The 16,431-nt window shown below is 41.7% G+C and overlaps 1 protein-coding gene across 3 annotated transcripts in view; it reads right to left on the bottom strand.

The window, feature by feature from the left end:
- The window catches only part of EPG5 (ectopic P-granules 5 autophagy tethering factor), a 115,217-nt gene that overhangs the window by 37,523 nt on the left and 61,263 nt on the right, over window positions 1-16,431 (bottom strand). For all 3 annotated transcript variants that reach the window (XM_049620161.1, XM_049620162.1, XM_049620163.1), the window contains 5 exons: window positions 15,314-15,485; window positions 13,584-13,746; window positions 4,767-4,909; window positions 2,902-3,058; window positions 35-229 (listed from right to left, as the gene is read on the bottom strand). In XM_049620161.1, coding sequence (XP_049476118.1) covers window positions 35-229; window positions 2,902-3,058; window positions 4,767-4,909; window positions 13,584-13,746; window positions 15,314-15,485 — 830 coding nt within the window. The remainder of the gene's footprint in view (window positions 1-34; window positions 230-2,901; window positions 3,059-4,766; window positions 4,910-13,583; window positions 13,747-15,313; window positions 15,486-16,431) is intronic.

The raw sequence follows: 16,431 nt of genomic DNA, 5'->3' as shown, positions 1-16,431 counted from the left end.
TCAGTGATGGCATCAGCACGGAATCACATCTCACCTTGGTCAGCAGCATGAAAATCATATCACTGTTGTCCTCACTTAGAAACTTCACCACTTTCCCATAGAGCTGAATGAACTCTGCAGGTGCAGCATTGGGAGTGAAGAAAGGGGACAGGAGAGAGCACAACCTTCTATTCTTCAGAATAGTCTCAAGTACTTTTCTGCATTCTGACTTAGTGCCACTGATAAACACCTTGAGAGAATCAGAAAGGGAAAATGTCACCAAATTCTCCCCTCCCCAACTTTTATTTATACAACCAAGTTTTAAGGGCTAGTGTGTAAGGCAAACAGAACGTTTTCTAAATGAAAATGTGGAACAATAAAAAAAAAATCTAAAATCATCACAGATAAACCTAACACTTCTAATGGAAGTGATATTAAAAATTCTGGATGATCCATTAATTTGATTTGGACAAGTCATAGAGAATTTTTAAAAGATTAAAATATTGGGATAATCTGAATCCAGAAATTTGCAAGGTGCCTACCATGATTACTGAGTATCAGCATTTTTTTTTTTTTAATGTTTATTTTTGACAGAGAGATACAAAGCACGAGCAGGGGAGGGCAGAGAAAGACGAAGACACAGAATCTAAAGCAGGCTCCAGGCTCTGAGCTGTCCGCACAAAGCCTGACATGGGGCTTGAACTCTTGAACCATGAGATCATGACCTGAGCCAAAGTCAGATGATCAACCTACTGAGCCACCCAGGCGCCCCCACTAAGTATCAACATTTTGTCAAGAAAACAAAACCTCTAGGTTATAGATATTATTGAGATGTGCTTTCAATACTTTTAAAAAGCTAACTTTAACAACTGATATATAATCAAGATCACTAATGTTTCAAGTACTGGATGTAAGTGAGTATTTAAATAATCTCAGGGCCAGGAAAGCTCCGATAAGCTGGACCACAGGCAGAAAGAAATACTAAGAGGACTGAGAGATTTGAATATACAAAAATTGTACCTTCTATAAGGCAAGAAGTATGATAAAATAAAAGGAAAATGACAAAGTAGAAAAATCAATTTAGAACATATTCCAGATACCAGGTTAATAGTCTGAGGAGCTCTTTCAAAGCAATCAAAAAATAAGAAATTCTGCAACAGAAAATGTGCAAAGGTCAATAACTAGCAAATCACAAAAAATAATTAAATGGCCAATAAACATATGAAAAAGTCATGCAAGTTAACAAATACTTGAAGAAATCCAACTTAAAATAATAACAAGGTACACTTCCCCTTTTAGATTAGCAAGACTTTAAAAGAATCATCATTCTTAACACTGGTTATGGTATGGAGAGCAATAAATTCAAACCCTGCTATGGTAGTGGGAACAGGGCACTGTGACAATATACATCAAATGTTAGTCCCTTTGACATAGCAACCATACTTCTAGGAAATTATCCTGGAAAAAATAGTCCAAGTTCACAGAGATGTGGAAGAACATTTATCTCAGGCTTATTGTAGCAAAACAAACAAACTACCTAAATATCCATCCAGGGCCCTGGGCTCCATACATTACAATATATCTGTACCATGGAACAGTATGTATTAAAGACCATGATATCAGTCTATATTTATAAACACAGAATAATGTCTAGAAGTTGTGTTTGAATGAAAAACACGAGGTTACAAAATAGCACTTGCCCATTTCTGAGGAAGTTTATCTATTTAGCTGTATATAGGAATGATACATCATTTCTACATACACACACACACACACACACACACACACATATAACACACTAATAAACATACATACACAAGATAAACTATAATAAAATGTTTAGCTCTGTAACCAGTGTCTATCTCCAGGAGGTTAGAATTGAGAAATGTTTCTTCTTTACACTTTTTATATTGTCTGCATTGCTTATCATAAGCATACATCAATTTTAAAATCAAGGGAAAAAAACTACTTAAAAATCTATTTTATTTTCTGCTCTATATTGTCCCCTTATAAGTATCTAATAACTAAGGACTCATTCCATTGAATTTGGGTAAGAGTATATGGTTAGTGTTTACATATTTTCCATCAAGTGGCTTTCCTTTCCTTTATGACATATTTCACAAATGTGCATGGATACATTGCTCTTGCCTTGTTAAATATCTGTATTTTTAATAGTAAGTCAAATCAAGAAATGGGGACTGAGAATAGCAACTGGGAGACAGCAGTGGAGAGGTGGAGCGAACATGGACTGAGACAGACGACGTGGGATACAGGCTCAGCTCCAGCACTGACCAGCTATATTCTTTAGGCAAGTTATTTCATTTTTTAGAGACCTGTTTTCTCATCTTTAAACTGTTTTTAATGTTTATTTTTGAGAGAGAGAGACAGCGTGAGTGGAAGAGGGGCAGAGAGAGAGAGGGACACACAGAATCTGAAGCAGGCTCCAGGCTCTGAGCTGTCAACACAGAGCCCAACGCGGGGCTCGAACCCATGAACTGTGAGATCGTGATCTGGGCCGAAGTCGGACACCTAACCGACTGAGTCACCCAGGCGCCCCTGTGTTTTCATCTTTAAAATGAAAAGGATATCAATCATTCAGAGTCACTGTGAGGATGAAGTGGAGAGCATTTTATAAATAATAAAGAGCTTGTCATTGTTAATAACACAAAAAGCATATGAGAAAGTTTGATGTCTCCCAGACTTTCAAATATGAGTAACTTAATATCTCTTGTATGGGAAGCAAAACTCTATACCAACAATTTTAATCGCATCTTGAGAAGTCAACAATTCAAAGGGGCTTCTGACTTATGTGAGACTCTGAACGTGTAACAGAAGTCTGAAGTCAACCCTCACTATAACTAATAAGGATGCTACAGAGATTCAATATATGTGAGTGAGGCTAGAAACACAGAATTACCTTACCTGTCCCAAGATCTCAATGCATGAAGTAAAGAATTGCCTTGTGGGAGGATGGCGCTGAGTCTCATCACTGACATAATCCACAACAGTAAAGAAGAGGCTAATGCCAACCTTCTGAACCCCAGGGGTAGGCTGCAACTTGTAGGCATTCACTAGGGCCCTGTGGGAAAATACAGGTGAGGCTACTGGTCTACAATAAGAGAATACAGACTCACAAGTACTTCCGTGGTACTCTACACTTCTCACACAGGCAATATTCTTAAGAGTCCTTCAGAGCCCCCAAATAAATGTCACTTTAAAAATATTTCATGGGGAAAAAAAATCCATGGGGTAGATAAGTATCTTCTACCTTGACCCAACAACTTATTTTGAATACACAGAAATGATTTTATGTCCTCCGGGGGGGGAGGGATGGAATCATATATATTATTAGTATTCTTACCCTTATTAGGGGCCCCTGGGTGGCTCAGTCAGTTAAGCGGCTGACTTCGGCTCAGGTCATGATCTCCTAGTCCTTGAGTTCGAGCCCTGCGTCAGGCTCTGTGCTGACAGCTCAGAGAGTCTGGAGCCTGCTTCAGATTCTGTGTCTCCCTCTCTCTCTGCCCCTCCCCAGCTCATGCTGTCTCTCTTTCTCTCTCTCTCTCAAAGAATAAACATTACAAAAAAATTTTTTAAATATTCTTAAACGTTTCATATTTTATATGTAATTCATAATTCTTTAACTTTGTATATTCCTTATATAATATGCATTTTTAATTAATTTAATTACTTATTTCTCTAAATTTTTTAATATTTCTTTTTACATGCTTTTATTTCTTGTTGAGAGAGAGCGAGATACAGAGCATGAGCCCGGGAGGGGCAGAGAGAGGGGGAGACACAGAATCTGAAGCAGGCTCCAGGCTCTGAGCTTTCAGCAAAGAGCCTGACGCGGGGTTCAAACCTGTGAACCGCGAGATCATGATGTGAGTAAAAGTTGGATGCTTAATTGAGTACTCAGGTGCCCCTCTCTAAATTTTAAAACCCGTGTCACAGAAAGAGATTTCTATATAGAATAAGATCCCAGAATAAAGATATCTCTTCTAAGTCTCAGGCTGTTTTGAGTTCCTTTGCTAGTAAAAGACACATCAACTTCTTATTCACCTCATCTCCTTCTTCCCTGGACCCCCAGTCCAATCCACAAAAGAACTCAATGCCCCACCCCACACATCCCTACGCCGATCTGCTGGGGGATTAGTTGCTGGTACTGGAATGTGGAACCACCTTAAAGTAAAAGGCAGGGTCAACCACTCTCCCAAGTCATGCCCTGGTGGCTTTAGGAAGAAAGAAGACATTGAGGGTAAGCCAGGAGCTCCAAGGGAAAAGCCATGATGGCCAAATGCAAGCTGGCAACTATACTTGAGAACCTAATTCCCCTGAGCAATTCCCCTTCAAACTCTGCTCTATAATCTGAGCTGACAATGCTAACTTCCTGGGTAAATGCAACTTTGATATAAAACTTAAGCACTCAATCTCTCCATGATTGAACTTCAATGTGCTGTATCATCTCATAATTCAGGGGTCAGCAAACTTATTCTATAAAGGACCAACCAGTAAATATTTTATGTTTTATGGGCCATAAATTGTCACAACTATTCAATTCTGCCATTGTGGTATAAAGCCATGCACATTAAGTAAATAAATGGACATGGCTATGTTCCAATAAAACTTTATTTATAAAAATAGGTGGCAGGCCAGACTTGGTCCAAAGGCCATTGTTTGCTGATCCTGTACTAATTTAATTAGTGGGTGTCTGGGGGTATAGTAGCATGTATGATTACTATCAATAATAACAACATTGCATTTTAAATTATAATGCCCTCAAAACTTACGTAATCAAGTTTTCCGCGTGAACAGCAGCTTCCACAACATTAAGTGATGGTGGTTTAGCAGCTTCTGCTTGCAACTGCTTCACTTCTTTTCGCAAAACATGAAGCTGTTGGCTTACTGCTTCATTTTTATGCATACCTTCAAACTAAAAAAGATTAAAGTGGTCAAGACCTTTTTTGTCCTTGCTATGTTCCTAAAGCAAATATTATAAATATACTGAGCATCTGATGAAGAACTATTACTATAATTAATATTATAACTCAAAATTCTCAGTTGAATAGGAGAGGGGTGGGGAAAAAAATGTCAAAAAACTATTCAAGAATCTCAGGTTTTTCATGAAGCATCAAACTGGAGCGAGTTTATCACTGGTTCAGTCTTTTGTAGGATATGCTCTCTGTCACTTATGTTTTGATTCCCCGATTCTCATCAAAAACAGACTCGGGGCACCTGGCTGGCTCAGTCGGTTGAGCGTCTGACTACGGCTCAGGTCATGATCTCACGGTTTGTGAGTTCGAGCCCCGCGTCGGGCTCTGTGCTGACAGCGTGGAGCCTGGAGCCTGCGTCGGATTCTGTGTCTCCCTCTCTCTCTGCCCCTCCCCTGCTCATATTCTGTCTCTCTCTCTCTCTCTCAAAAATAAATAAAGATTTTAAAAAACAATTAAAAAAAAAAAAAAAACAACCAGACTCAATGTCTTCTACCACTGAGGTTTTCCGGAAGCACACCAAGCGTCTCCCCCACTGAGCCCCCTCCCCTGAGCCCTGACCACTCTCCATTCTCCCCACCCAAAAAGCACATACACGTCAACCTAAACCACTAGGGTGCACATCTCATGTGTGCCAAGCATACAAAGAGCATGACACAGATGCTATTAATAAAACACTTGTCCTTTTGAAATGAAGAAAACATATCCAATTATAAAACAACAAAATATGAAAAAATACAAGAAGTGCGCCAATCAGTTGCATGCCTATGAAAGAGCAAGTGACTGATTCAGTGGTTCCCGAAAGCTCGTCACTGATGAAATATTTACTCATTCTCAGTAAAGATGTGACAATGGAGAATGTATTGAGTTTAAGAAAAAAAAAACTAAATCTATTTCAATTTAAACAATTAGCCTTTCTTTAAGATTATGTATTTCCTATTTGAGGGGATTATTAATATTCCTTTTCTCTAACTAGTTGACGGTGACCTATGTGATAGCTGCTTTGTTTGTACATTTCGATGTCCCCTTTTGGATATGAATGATGCAAAACATATCCTAGGCCCAGGCTGCAACACAAAGACACAACCCATGTGGCAGTCGTGGGGGACAAGAGGACAGAGGGACAGCAAAGAGAAGCCCAGCCAGGCAGGGAGGTCAGGGCTGGAGAGCACAGAGCAGTCAGGCTAGGGACCGGGGTTCCTGTCCTGGGGAGTCCTTTGGAGCAGGCTAGGGAATGTGGACTTATCTTGCAGGCATAGCAGAGAATGCTGAAGAGATGAGAACATTCAGAAGGTGGGAATGTTAAATCCTACACTCTCCTCCAACGGTCTCCTCCAATCACTGAGTCAGCAAAGGGTCTACATTTTCCTTTATACACACATGCCCAAACCCAGTCTTTAGCCACCTCTGCAGTGATTACAGATATCCTTTGTTTGTAAATAATGTAAATACTTAATTCACAAACGTATTTAACTGAGGTCCTGATGTCCCTGCCAGAGTTATTATCGTAAATTCCAGATGAAAGGCTACTGGAGGGCAATGGTGCTATTTGTTTTGTTCTACCCAGCACCCCAGTATAGCACAACTCTGACGGTACACGGAGCGCCTGCTTTCATGATCATGATAACTTTCTTCCATCAAACTCACCAATGTCATATTAAAAAGCTTTACAAAGCTTCTTACTTAAAGACGAAATAAGCTGTTAGTCTGAATCAAAAGGCATGAAGGTGAAGATCCAAGAACATATGATGTTAACAATTATTTTAATTTCTACTATCGGAGAAATGAAAGATAAGATGATTAAATGACTTCCATTAGACCACATAATGAATCAACACAAATATTAAATTTCCAACCTCTCAAATCAAAGACCAATGCTGAACAGCCTAAAACGTGGTCAGGAGTCTGCACAGTTTCGATGCCTAACGTGTCACCGAGTGCAATGAGGCGGGGTCTCTGAGGGCCACGGCCCTTGGCTGGCCTGGAGAGAAAGCAGGCAAACAGGGAGGAAAAGAAAGAACGTGAGGGGAGGGAGGAAGACAGTGAGGATGGAGGGAAGCACAAGAGAGAAAGGACAGAGGTGCCCTCGCTTGGGAAATGCCATCAAGACCAAGGGACTGGCGCTGCAGAACTGCCACCCCACGCCGGACAAACCACAGATGCCCAGGAATAAGGCAAAGCACCGAGGTGGGAAAGTTCAGACATCCTCACACACAAAAGCAACTCAAAGTTCTCATTATTTCCCAGTCTACTTATTTTTGCTCATTGTCCCCAGCTCTACAGAGAATTTTCTCTGCTCGCTAGGGCGGGAGAGGGGCTGAGTGCCTGGCAGCTCACAATCGCCAGAAGTTGGAGACGACGGCACAAAGCGGCGAGGGCGGGGGGGCGGGGGGCGCGCCGGAGTCACTGTAAGCAGACAAAGCCATGTGCAAGCCGGACGAAGCGAGTCAGATCTTACAGTACTGTGAGGCCCTCAGTGGGTCTTTTCCATCTTTCATTTCTAGGATGGAGCAAAATTTTCACATGATAATAAATCAATCCTGGGTCTGGCACACATGCCCCACAATACCGAAGTCCAACAAAAGGAACCCTATTATAAATCACCCCATTTCCTCAGGGAATATCACTGAATTATTAGAGCCTTCTATTGGGAGAGACGACCACAGAAGAAGCACGTCTCACTTCCCATAAAACATATTTGGCTTTTGTATACCCCAAACAAGCTATACATAGTTCAAACATTTGCAGATGGCTGGAAATTTCCAGGGCTTTTCCCTCACGAAAAATTCTATTAAGCAATGAAATATGTTCATGATACAATTTGAAATCTTTACAAATGAGCCATTTAAAATTATATTTAAAACATACTCTTGCATTTTAATCTCAAAATTTATATTTAAAATATAAAGTCATTCCCCATGAAGTTGATTTTAAAAAATTGATCTGGTCCATGAATTCTCTAATCACTGAAAAAGAAGATGATCCTGTCACACCAACTCAGAGAGAGAAAATGGTACACGTGTCAATTTAGAGAGATGATGGCCATGACCAGCTTACTCAGAATTGTACAGCTAACCTAGTCTTCAGAAGCTGGAGCAGAAACAGCTAAAAGCAAATGGCTTTATTTCCCAATACTGCCTGGGAAAGCCTGGGTCTTGAGTTCAAATAGACGTGGGCTTGAATTTCAGCTGAGCCACTTACTAGCTGTGTGGTTTTGGCAAGTCTCTGAGACTCTCTGAACCTATTTTCTCATCCCCACTTTGTGAAGATTAACAGTCACCGGCATGTTACCTGGGATATGAGAGTGCCCAAGCATGTGATAAGAAGTGCTCCGAACAGAGCTGGGAAATAATCTCATGTATGGAAGGAAGACAATCCTTATCGCTTCCAAGACTGACCGCCTAGGAGACATTTGTAGTAGAGCGAAAAGTGCAGCAGTGTGTGAGGCCGGAGATTCTGTATGGAAAGCATTAAGTTGGCCTACGGTAAACACACAGAATGACAGCTAATTTCCAGTAGGAAAAGGTTCCACCTTCCAGCCAAATAATATCTACAAAATCCCTAAAGCTAGTTAAAATCAGGGGGTTTACTTGTGAAGAATATAAATCTACGGTTCGTTCCTTCAAACACACTGGTTCTATGGCACTGACTGTGTGAGGCATTAACAACAGAAACCCGAATAAGACAAGGTCCTGACCCTCACGCAACTCAAAATCTAGTAACAGTGTGACAAGGTAATGATAATACAAAACAAGTTGTAACATAACCTCATGATTGACGTGCTGGTGGTTTTCACTGACTCATTCGGGGGCGAGAAAGGGCACCTATTATGTGCCAGGAGCCATGCTAGATGGTACAGAAATACAGATGACTAAGGGCAGGAACTCTATTCCTCAGCAGTTCACAGACCGGTAGGAAAAATAGCAGGTGAATACAACAGCATTTATGCAAAAGCTGCTATGAAAGGAGGGACTATCTCAGTCTGACTAGAGGGGCTGAGAAAGACCTCAAGAGATGCTGCCTGAACCGAGCATGGAAGGATGAGAGGAAGGAGCTCACGAATGGGTGTGGGAGAACAAGTAACAGCACATGCCTGAGAGAGAAGGTAGGAACATGCATGTCGTGTTTGGAGAATGGAAAAAGCCTATGTGGCTAGAAAAAAAATGTTCAGGGATTAGGAAAGGGTAAATGATACCACTAGAAACTCATCAAGAATAGACTATGGGGGGATCCGAAGGGTCCTATTCCTTTTAGATACCGGATAGTCAATGTTAGGTTTTCGCCTGGACATGTGATTAGATTTGTGTTTAAAAAGATGAATGTGGCAGGGGCGCCTGGGTGGCTCAGTCGGTTAAGCTTCTGACCTCACCTCAGGTCATGGTCTCACTGCTCGTGAATTCGAGCCCCACGTCGGGCTCGGTGCTCACAGCTCAGAGCCTGGAGCCTGCTTCCAGTTCTGTGTCTCCCTCTCTCTGCCCCTCCCCTACTCACGCTCTCTTTCTCTCAAAAATAAATAAAGTTAAAAAAAATTAAAAAAAAAAAAAGATGAATGTGGCAGAATGGAAAACGGACTGGACAGGGAGAGAGTCTATAGACAGGAAGCCTTATGTAGTGGTTCAGGGGAAAAGTAATGTGGGCCTACCAGGGGACAATGGCAATGGGAACAAAGAGAAAGAAACAAATGTAAAGTCATTTCAGAAGCAGAACCAGTATGACTTGGAAAGTAACTAGATGGGGAGTATGAGGGTGGGGAGATGACAATGATGCCCAGGTCCCCACTTCCTGTTACAGGAAAAACAGGTTTGGAGGGTAAAAATTGGATTAGGCTGGGACCTGTGGAGTTTGAAGTATTTATGGGACATTCACAGAAAATCACATAGGCAGGTGGAAATCTAGATCTGGAACTCAGAGAATTCTGGACTAGAAAAGCAGAGTAGGAGTCAGCAACATATGGGTTAATCCTTCCAGTGGTCATAGACTACCAAGGATCTACTGAAGTTATGAACTATCCAGAACAAAAAAAAATTCCATATACTTTCAGGGACTTCACTGACTCACTAAAGACCATTCACACACCCACTCTAGATTAAGAACTCCAACACAAACAGTAGGCAAAAGCAGCCAATGTCACAAATGACTAAGGGGATCAGGGGTAGACGCAAGCACAACCAGCAATCTAAGGGTTGCATTGATGAAAAGGAATTCTGGAGGGAAACTACAAAGTGGCTAGTGATTTGGAGGGACTAGAAGAGACCTCATGACGTTCAACATCTCCAGATAATAAAATGACGTTAAACAGGATCAAAACTACTGGATATAGCCATGAAGTGGTCCCTAGACACACGCATACAGAGAGGATATAATTCTATGTATAAAAACAACACAACCTACCCTCTGCATGACATATGCTCTCCCAGAGACAATTTCTTGATGAGTAATAAACAATCAGAACTCACCTTCCCTCCCCGACATCCATAACCAAAGTCATCCATTTGTGTAATGAGACAGCTTTAACCTCAAGTACAATCTCTGGCCAAAACTCAGAGCAAACCTAACTGACTTGCATAGATTAGATAATGTCCTAACTTCATGGCAGCTAGAGTTTCAACTTTCCTCTACCTTGCTCTTAGCTATTGATGAGTAGCCAAAAAAAGTTTTTATCTTCAATTCCTAGAAGTATCAACCAGCAAGTACCGCCTGGACAACCTCAGTTAGCAACTACTATGTAACGTTCCAAAGAAATCCTATTTAAATCAGACTACAAGGCACCTGGGTGGCTCAGCTGGTTGAGCGTCTGACTCTTGACTTCAGCTCAGGTCACGATCCGAGTTGTGGGATTAAACCCCTAGTCTGGCTCTGTGCTGAGCATGAAGCCTGCCTAAGATTCTCTCTCTTCTCCCCCTCTGCCCCTCTTGCCCACTTGCGCGCACAATCTCTCTCTCTCTCTCTCTCTCTCTCTCTCTAAAATAAGAAAAATATGGGGTGCCTGGGTGGCTCAGTCAGTTAAGCATCCGACTCTTGATCTCAGTGCAGGTCATGATCTTGCAGTTAGTGGGTTTGAGCCCCACATCTGGCTCTGCACTGATCGCATGGAGCCTGCTTGGGATTCTGTTTCTCCTTCTCTCTGCCCCTTACCTGCTCTCTATCTCAAAATAAATACATAAACTTTTTAAAAAATAAATAAGAAAAATAAAATAATAAAAAATAAATCAGACTACAAAAGCTGCCATCTTCACATTTTCAATTCCTCTGTCATATCTGCATCATCAGGCAAAATTAACAGCTGAAGTAAATACTGTTGTCAATATCGATAGGAGCCATCAGTGGGAGTTTCCCAGTTTCTAGATCTTCCCAAACAGAACTGAAAGTCAGGGTGCTGGGCAAACTAGTAAGGCCAGCAGAAAATTAGAATGTGCTTTTTAAGAAAACTTAGATATTTCTAAAGAGATTATGGCCATAAAACACAGCTATTTTTTCAAATTCTTTAGGTCTCTATAAAATCTCCTTTTCTTCTCTGTCCTTTCTTTTTTTTTCTTTTTTCTTCAAGCAATCTTTGCATTTACCAATTTTTCTTTTGAGAAGATAAAGCATAAATATTTTTTGTGTTGTCTGTAAAAATAAAATCTAAGCCACATTCATTTGAGTCCTTATCCTAAATCATCTGCTTTCCAATCTCTGTCTTATCAGAATTACTTAGAAGGTATTTCAGAAAAAGTATACCTTTCTATTTCAGAATTAACAAAGCAAAAGCTTATAAAAGAAATTTCAATTCAAGAGTTCAGACAAATCAAGATTATGATGACTTTTTCTGAAAAGGAAAAAGCCAGGTCACTGACAGGCTGGGAGCTGAAGCTCCCAAGTCAGCCCAGTGGTATTGCCCACCACAACAAGACCCTGAGAGTTAACAGGCGGTCAGGCAAAGAGAACTGGTTTTTGGCTGGGCAGTAAGTATTCATGACTCTTCACAGAGCAAGCTATTAGCCAGAACTGAAAAAACATTTTTGTACTTATCTTACCAAGTCACTTAATAAGATGCATCTTAGGAGAATTCCCTTCTCTGTACAGTATTAACAGCCTGGCAAAGATGTGTAATTCCAAAATATGGAAAAATACCGTATTTCTGAAGGCACAGATTGGTAGTAAGACACCCTTTTTAATTGGAACTTGATACATTTCTTTTTTTTTTTTTTTTTTTTTTTTTGCACCAAATCAAATTCGGTCCTAAATCAGCAGACTTATCTCCAAGCTCCATTATTTTTGCAAGTGATCCTTCTTAAATGCTCCCACCTAGTGTTACTAAAACATTAGTAACTGGGGGAAAAGTACACTGAAAGAAAATTAACTTTATAAAACACCTGGCCAAAGATGTTCTCTCAGTGTTTGGGAGTCTCACATCCCATGTCAAATTTCTTAACTTTAGATGTATACAAATATGTTATTTTATCAAAAACAAATTATGAAGGTAACAAAAAAGACAAGTGTATAAGTTATTTCAGAGAAGACATTTTAGAGAAAACAGGCTCCCGAGGAGACTGATGAAGAATACATCAGAACTGCTCAAATGAGGAAGCACAAAAAGAAATTTATGAAAGACAACCAAGAGTCAGTAAAATAAGTTTTCCCTGATTTCTAAAAGCTAACAAAAAAAGAGGAGCTATGTTTGTGCAAATGCGGTAGCCAACCTCTGAGCATTTCCTCCCCAGCTCTGGGGACCCGAAGTCCCTCGCAGAAGGACTAGGATGCAGTGAGTAAGGAGCTTGTGTTCTGCAGCCAGCCTGCCCGGGTCTCCCTGGTTCTGTCACTTGGTGGCTGTGTCACTCTGGGTATGAAACTTAACCTTTCTATGCCTTTACTTCCCCGTCTGGAAACAAGATAACCCGAATTCCCACCTCACAGAGATGCCGTGAGGATAAGTTCTGTAGAGTGTTTACACAGAGTCAGGCATAAAGCAAGTGCTACGATGTGCTGGCTAAAGTTAAGCTCCATTCTGAAGTCCTTTCAATGTCACAGACCCAACTTAATTAAGCCTGTTTTTCCAGCGCAAGAAGATGACACTAAGAGGCAGCTGAATTCCTAATCTCGGAGTTGCAAGTCTCTCCTTTGCCTGTTGGCAGGCTCTGTCCAACTGACCTGCTTTCCACACGTCCCCCCCACGTTTGTCTTCAGTGGCTCCCCACCGACCACAGCACACAGCTGGAGCTCCCAAGTGATCATCCTTTCCAATGTGAATTCCCACCACCACACCCAAAAACAATCTGAAGTAGGCTGACCTAGCCACTGACCCCTAAATGGTTGTCCAGAGGACTCCATTCCCACATTCCTTCTAACAGAATCCAAACCATCATCATCAAAGTCTTTTGAAGACCAATTTAAAACCCTCTAAGGATTTTCTCAGTGATTATGCTTTTCTTTGAATTTCTGTCCTTGTCGGACACACGAGCACTTACGGAAATACATGATCAGCTCTGTGTGGGTCTTCACCTCCCCAAATGTATTAAGTATTTCAGGATGTGAATCATGTGCTACAAACTTCTTTCAGTCTCTCTCAACAATATGCCACTATTACGGACTCAATTAAAAATTCTCTGAATTAAGAAGAAGCTTAAACAATCTTACCTGAACTGTTACAACTGCTGCTCCTTGGCATTTCTTACCACTACTGCCTCTACACTCCAAATGTAGTGTGGTCTGTTCTTCTCTATTAACATACTGCTTGGGCATTGTGTCCAACTGCTCACTATCCAGGGCAACCTGCTGAGATTCTCGAAGAGCTGCAGTTCTGAAAAACATCATCAGGAAGTAGAAGAAAGGCTTCGGAAAGGTTTCACGGTAGGTGATAAAGGCTTCCAGTTCCCCCCAGCCTGCATCAGAGAGCATCAAGACCAAGTATCCTATAGTAACAAAAGACCAAAGGTGTGTGCCCAGCCTTACCCAAATCCTCTCTTTTTCTTAACAAAAAATTTTAGGGGCGCCTGGGTGGCTCAATCAATCGGTTGGGCGTCCCACTTCGGCCCAGGTTACGATCTCACGGTTCATGGGTTAGAGCCCTGAGTCGGGCTCTGTGCTGACAGCTCAGAGCCTGAAGCCTGCTTCAGATTCTGTGATTCCCTCTCTGTCTCCCCCTTCCCTACTCACCCTCTGTCTGTCTGTCTCTCTCTCAAAAATAAACATTGAAAAAAAAAAATTTTTTTTTTAAAGAAATTTTAAAAAGGAAGGAAAAGTGGGACAACTTTTTAGCCAGGAACGAAGCTTCATTTAGAATCTGTATTACACTAACGATGTTTTTTACATGGACCCTTAAATATACAAGAGCAAATGAGAATCCCATCCTAATTAAAGCATTCTAAAGGGTACCTTGCTTGTAAGCACCAGTGATTTCTTCGGTATTAGCAACTCAAACTGAACTGTCAAAGATGGACAAAGCTGTTTACAAGGGTGTTGATACGGTTATGTTACTGTGTAGGCATGTGTGTGCGCACACTGGCGGGCGTGCACATTTGTATGCACGTGCACACAATCAATGCCTGGACCAAGAGCAGCCAAGGAAAAAAAAAGCCAGTAAGAGATCGATTCCCAGTGTCTTCGCAAAGATTAGACTCTTCTACTTCATAAAACAGATTCACTCCACACCCGCTCCTTCTCGCCAGACCGCAAGCTGGAACCAAAACCTTAAAGAGTTGATTGCTCCGGGGGTGCCTGGATGGTTCAGTGGGGTGAGTGTCAGACTTCAACTCAGGCCATGATCTCGCGGTTCATGAGTTTGAGCCCCACATGGGGCGGTCAGCGCGGAGCCTGTTTGGGATCCTCTGTCCCCCTCTCCCTCAGCCCCTCCCACGCTCTCTCTCCCTCTCAAAAATAAACACTTAAAAAAAACAAAGAGCTAATCGTTCCGTATCTACTTTAACTCAGAGCACTAAATGATTTTCCCGCATTTCAATCAAATGCCCGAGGCATTTATTAAATTTATTAAAGAATATGGAAAGTTAGGGAGCAAAGCAGTGACAAAAGAAAGTAAATCTCATTGCCTACCCTTTTAATACCATCTTTTCAGTGTCAGAAAGTCTCCTCAGGAGAAGCTTAAGAAACACTTGGCTGGCACTGCTGGCCCACAGAAATGCCACCACAGGAAATGTAAAATTCCTAGTCCGTGAAAGCACCACGCATTTTCAACATGAAACCGAAGGACTTGTCACAACTTGGCTAACTGAGGTACCTGACTGGGCCAGCCTGGTCAAATCATCCTCATGGAGAGAACGCTGAGGAGGAAACCCTTCAAGGTACTAAAGCATCCAAGCTGTCCCAGCAGCAAGCACAGGGGCATGACCCTGGAGGTCACACGGTCTCACCTGGCCTGCTGCTGCAACAGATTCAGGTCTGTGCGCACCAGCTGGGTGGTGTCCTTCTGACTCAGGAGCACAGCCGAGGAAATGACTGGCACAGGAGGCCTCACTGGGTGCAGATCAAGGGGAGGCTGGGGAGCCTCGTGCTTCCGCAAGTTGCTTAAAACCCTTTCTTTAGCTGAAAGAAAATTAAGTCGCGTTTACTGAGTAAAGGCTACTACTAGGTAGTAACATACTAATTGAGTGCAAAGCTTTGGCTGGTTACCTTCGAGAAGAATGTTGAAGATGTACAGAGTAGTTACATAAACCATCAGTGGCCTAAATGAATAAAATCATTATCTTTCGTTACCTGCTAGTTTTGAGGGAGCCCCCACCGGGGTACTAATATTCTACCAGGAGTCGGGAGCTCACGAGCATGTGGTATGATTAAACACAACTCCTAGCCTCAAACAGCCTTCCTTACTGAGAGTTAAAGAGTCAAAGCTCACGATCTTAAACTATTACCCCAGACAGTCTCGCATGACATGCTCAAGTGTGTGGACTTGAAACTAGCGTAAAGGGGATCTAGCGAACTCTCTAAGCAAGTCTGACGAAGATGGCAGCTATCACCAGTCAATGGACTGGGGACGGGGAGGGTGGTCCTGTTAAGAGTTTAATGCAATCATCCAGATAAACTTCAGAGAACAGGAGAAAAAGAAATGGGCGTTACGGAATATGGCTGAGTGGAAAAATCTTAAATTAGGCCAAGGTTTGACCAGGAGGGCTGAGACCAGTCGTGTTAAAATGAACAAAGGCATGGACACAAACTCCTACAGAACTTACATTACACAGTCATATTGTCGTTCTTTTACTCATCCACTTATTCATTCACTCAATAAATGGAATCCAAATAAGAAACCAGGTGCCATATGACAAAAGTGATGGCAAATCTGTCCATCCAACTTTGCACTAGATTGCACATGGGGTCATAGTGGTGAATCCAATCTAAATGTTTGTATTTCTACACCTAGTACAGAGCTGACCACACAGGTATCCAATAAATCAATAAATTCCTATCTTCCCACCCTCTCTCTTCACTGCACTATACACATACCATACAGCAGGTGGGGACTGAGCACAGGAAG

The sequence above is a fragment of the Panthera uncia genome (assembly GCF_023721935.1).
Source record: "Panthera uncia isolate 11264 chromosome D3 unlocalized genomic scaffold, Puncia_PCG_1.0 HiC_scaffold_8, whole genome shotgun sequence".
In the NCBI taxonomy this organism is placed as follows: domain Eukaryota; kingdom Metazoa; phylum Chordata; class Mammalia; order Carnivora; family Felidae; genus Panthera; species Panthera uncia.
Note: the sequence above shows the minus strand (reverse complement) of the source record. Positions and strands in the feature narration are given on the sequence as shown.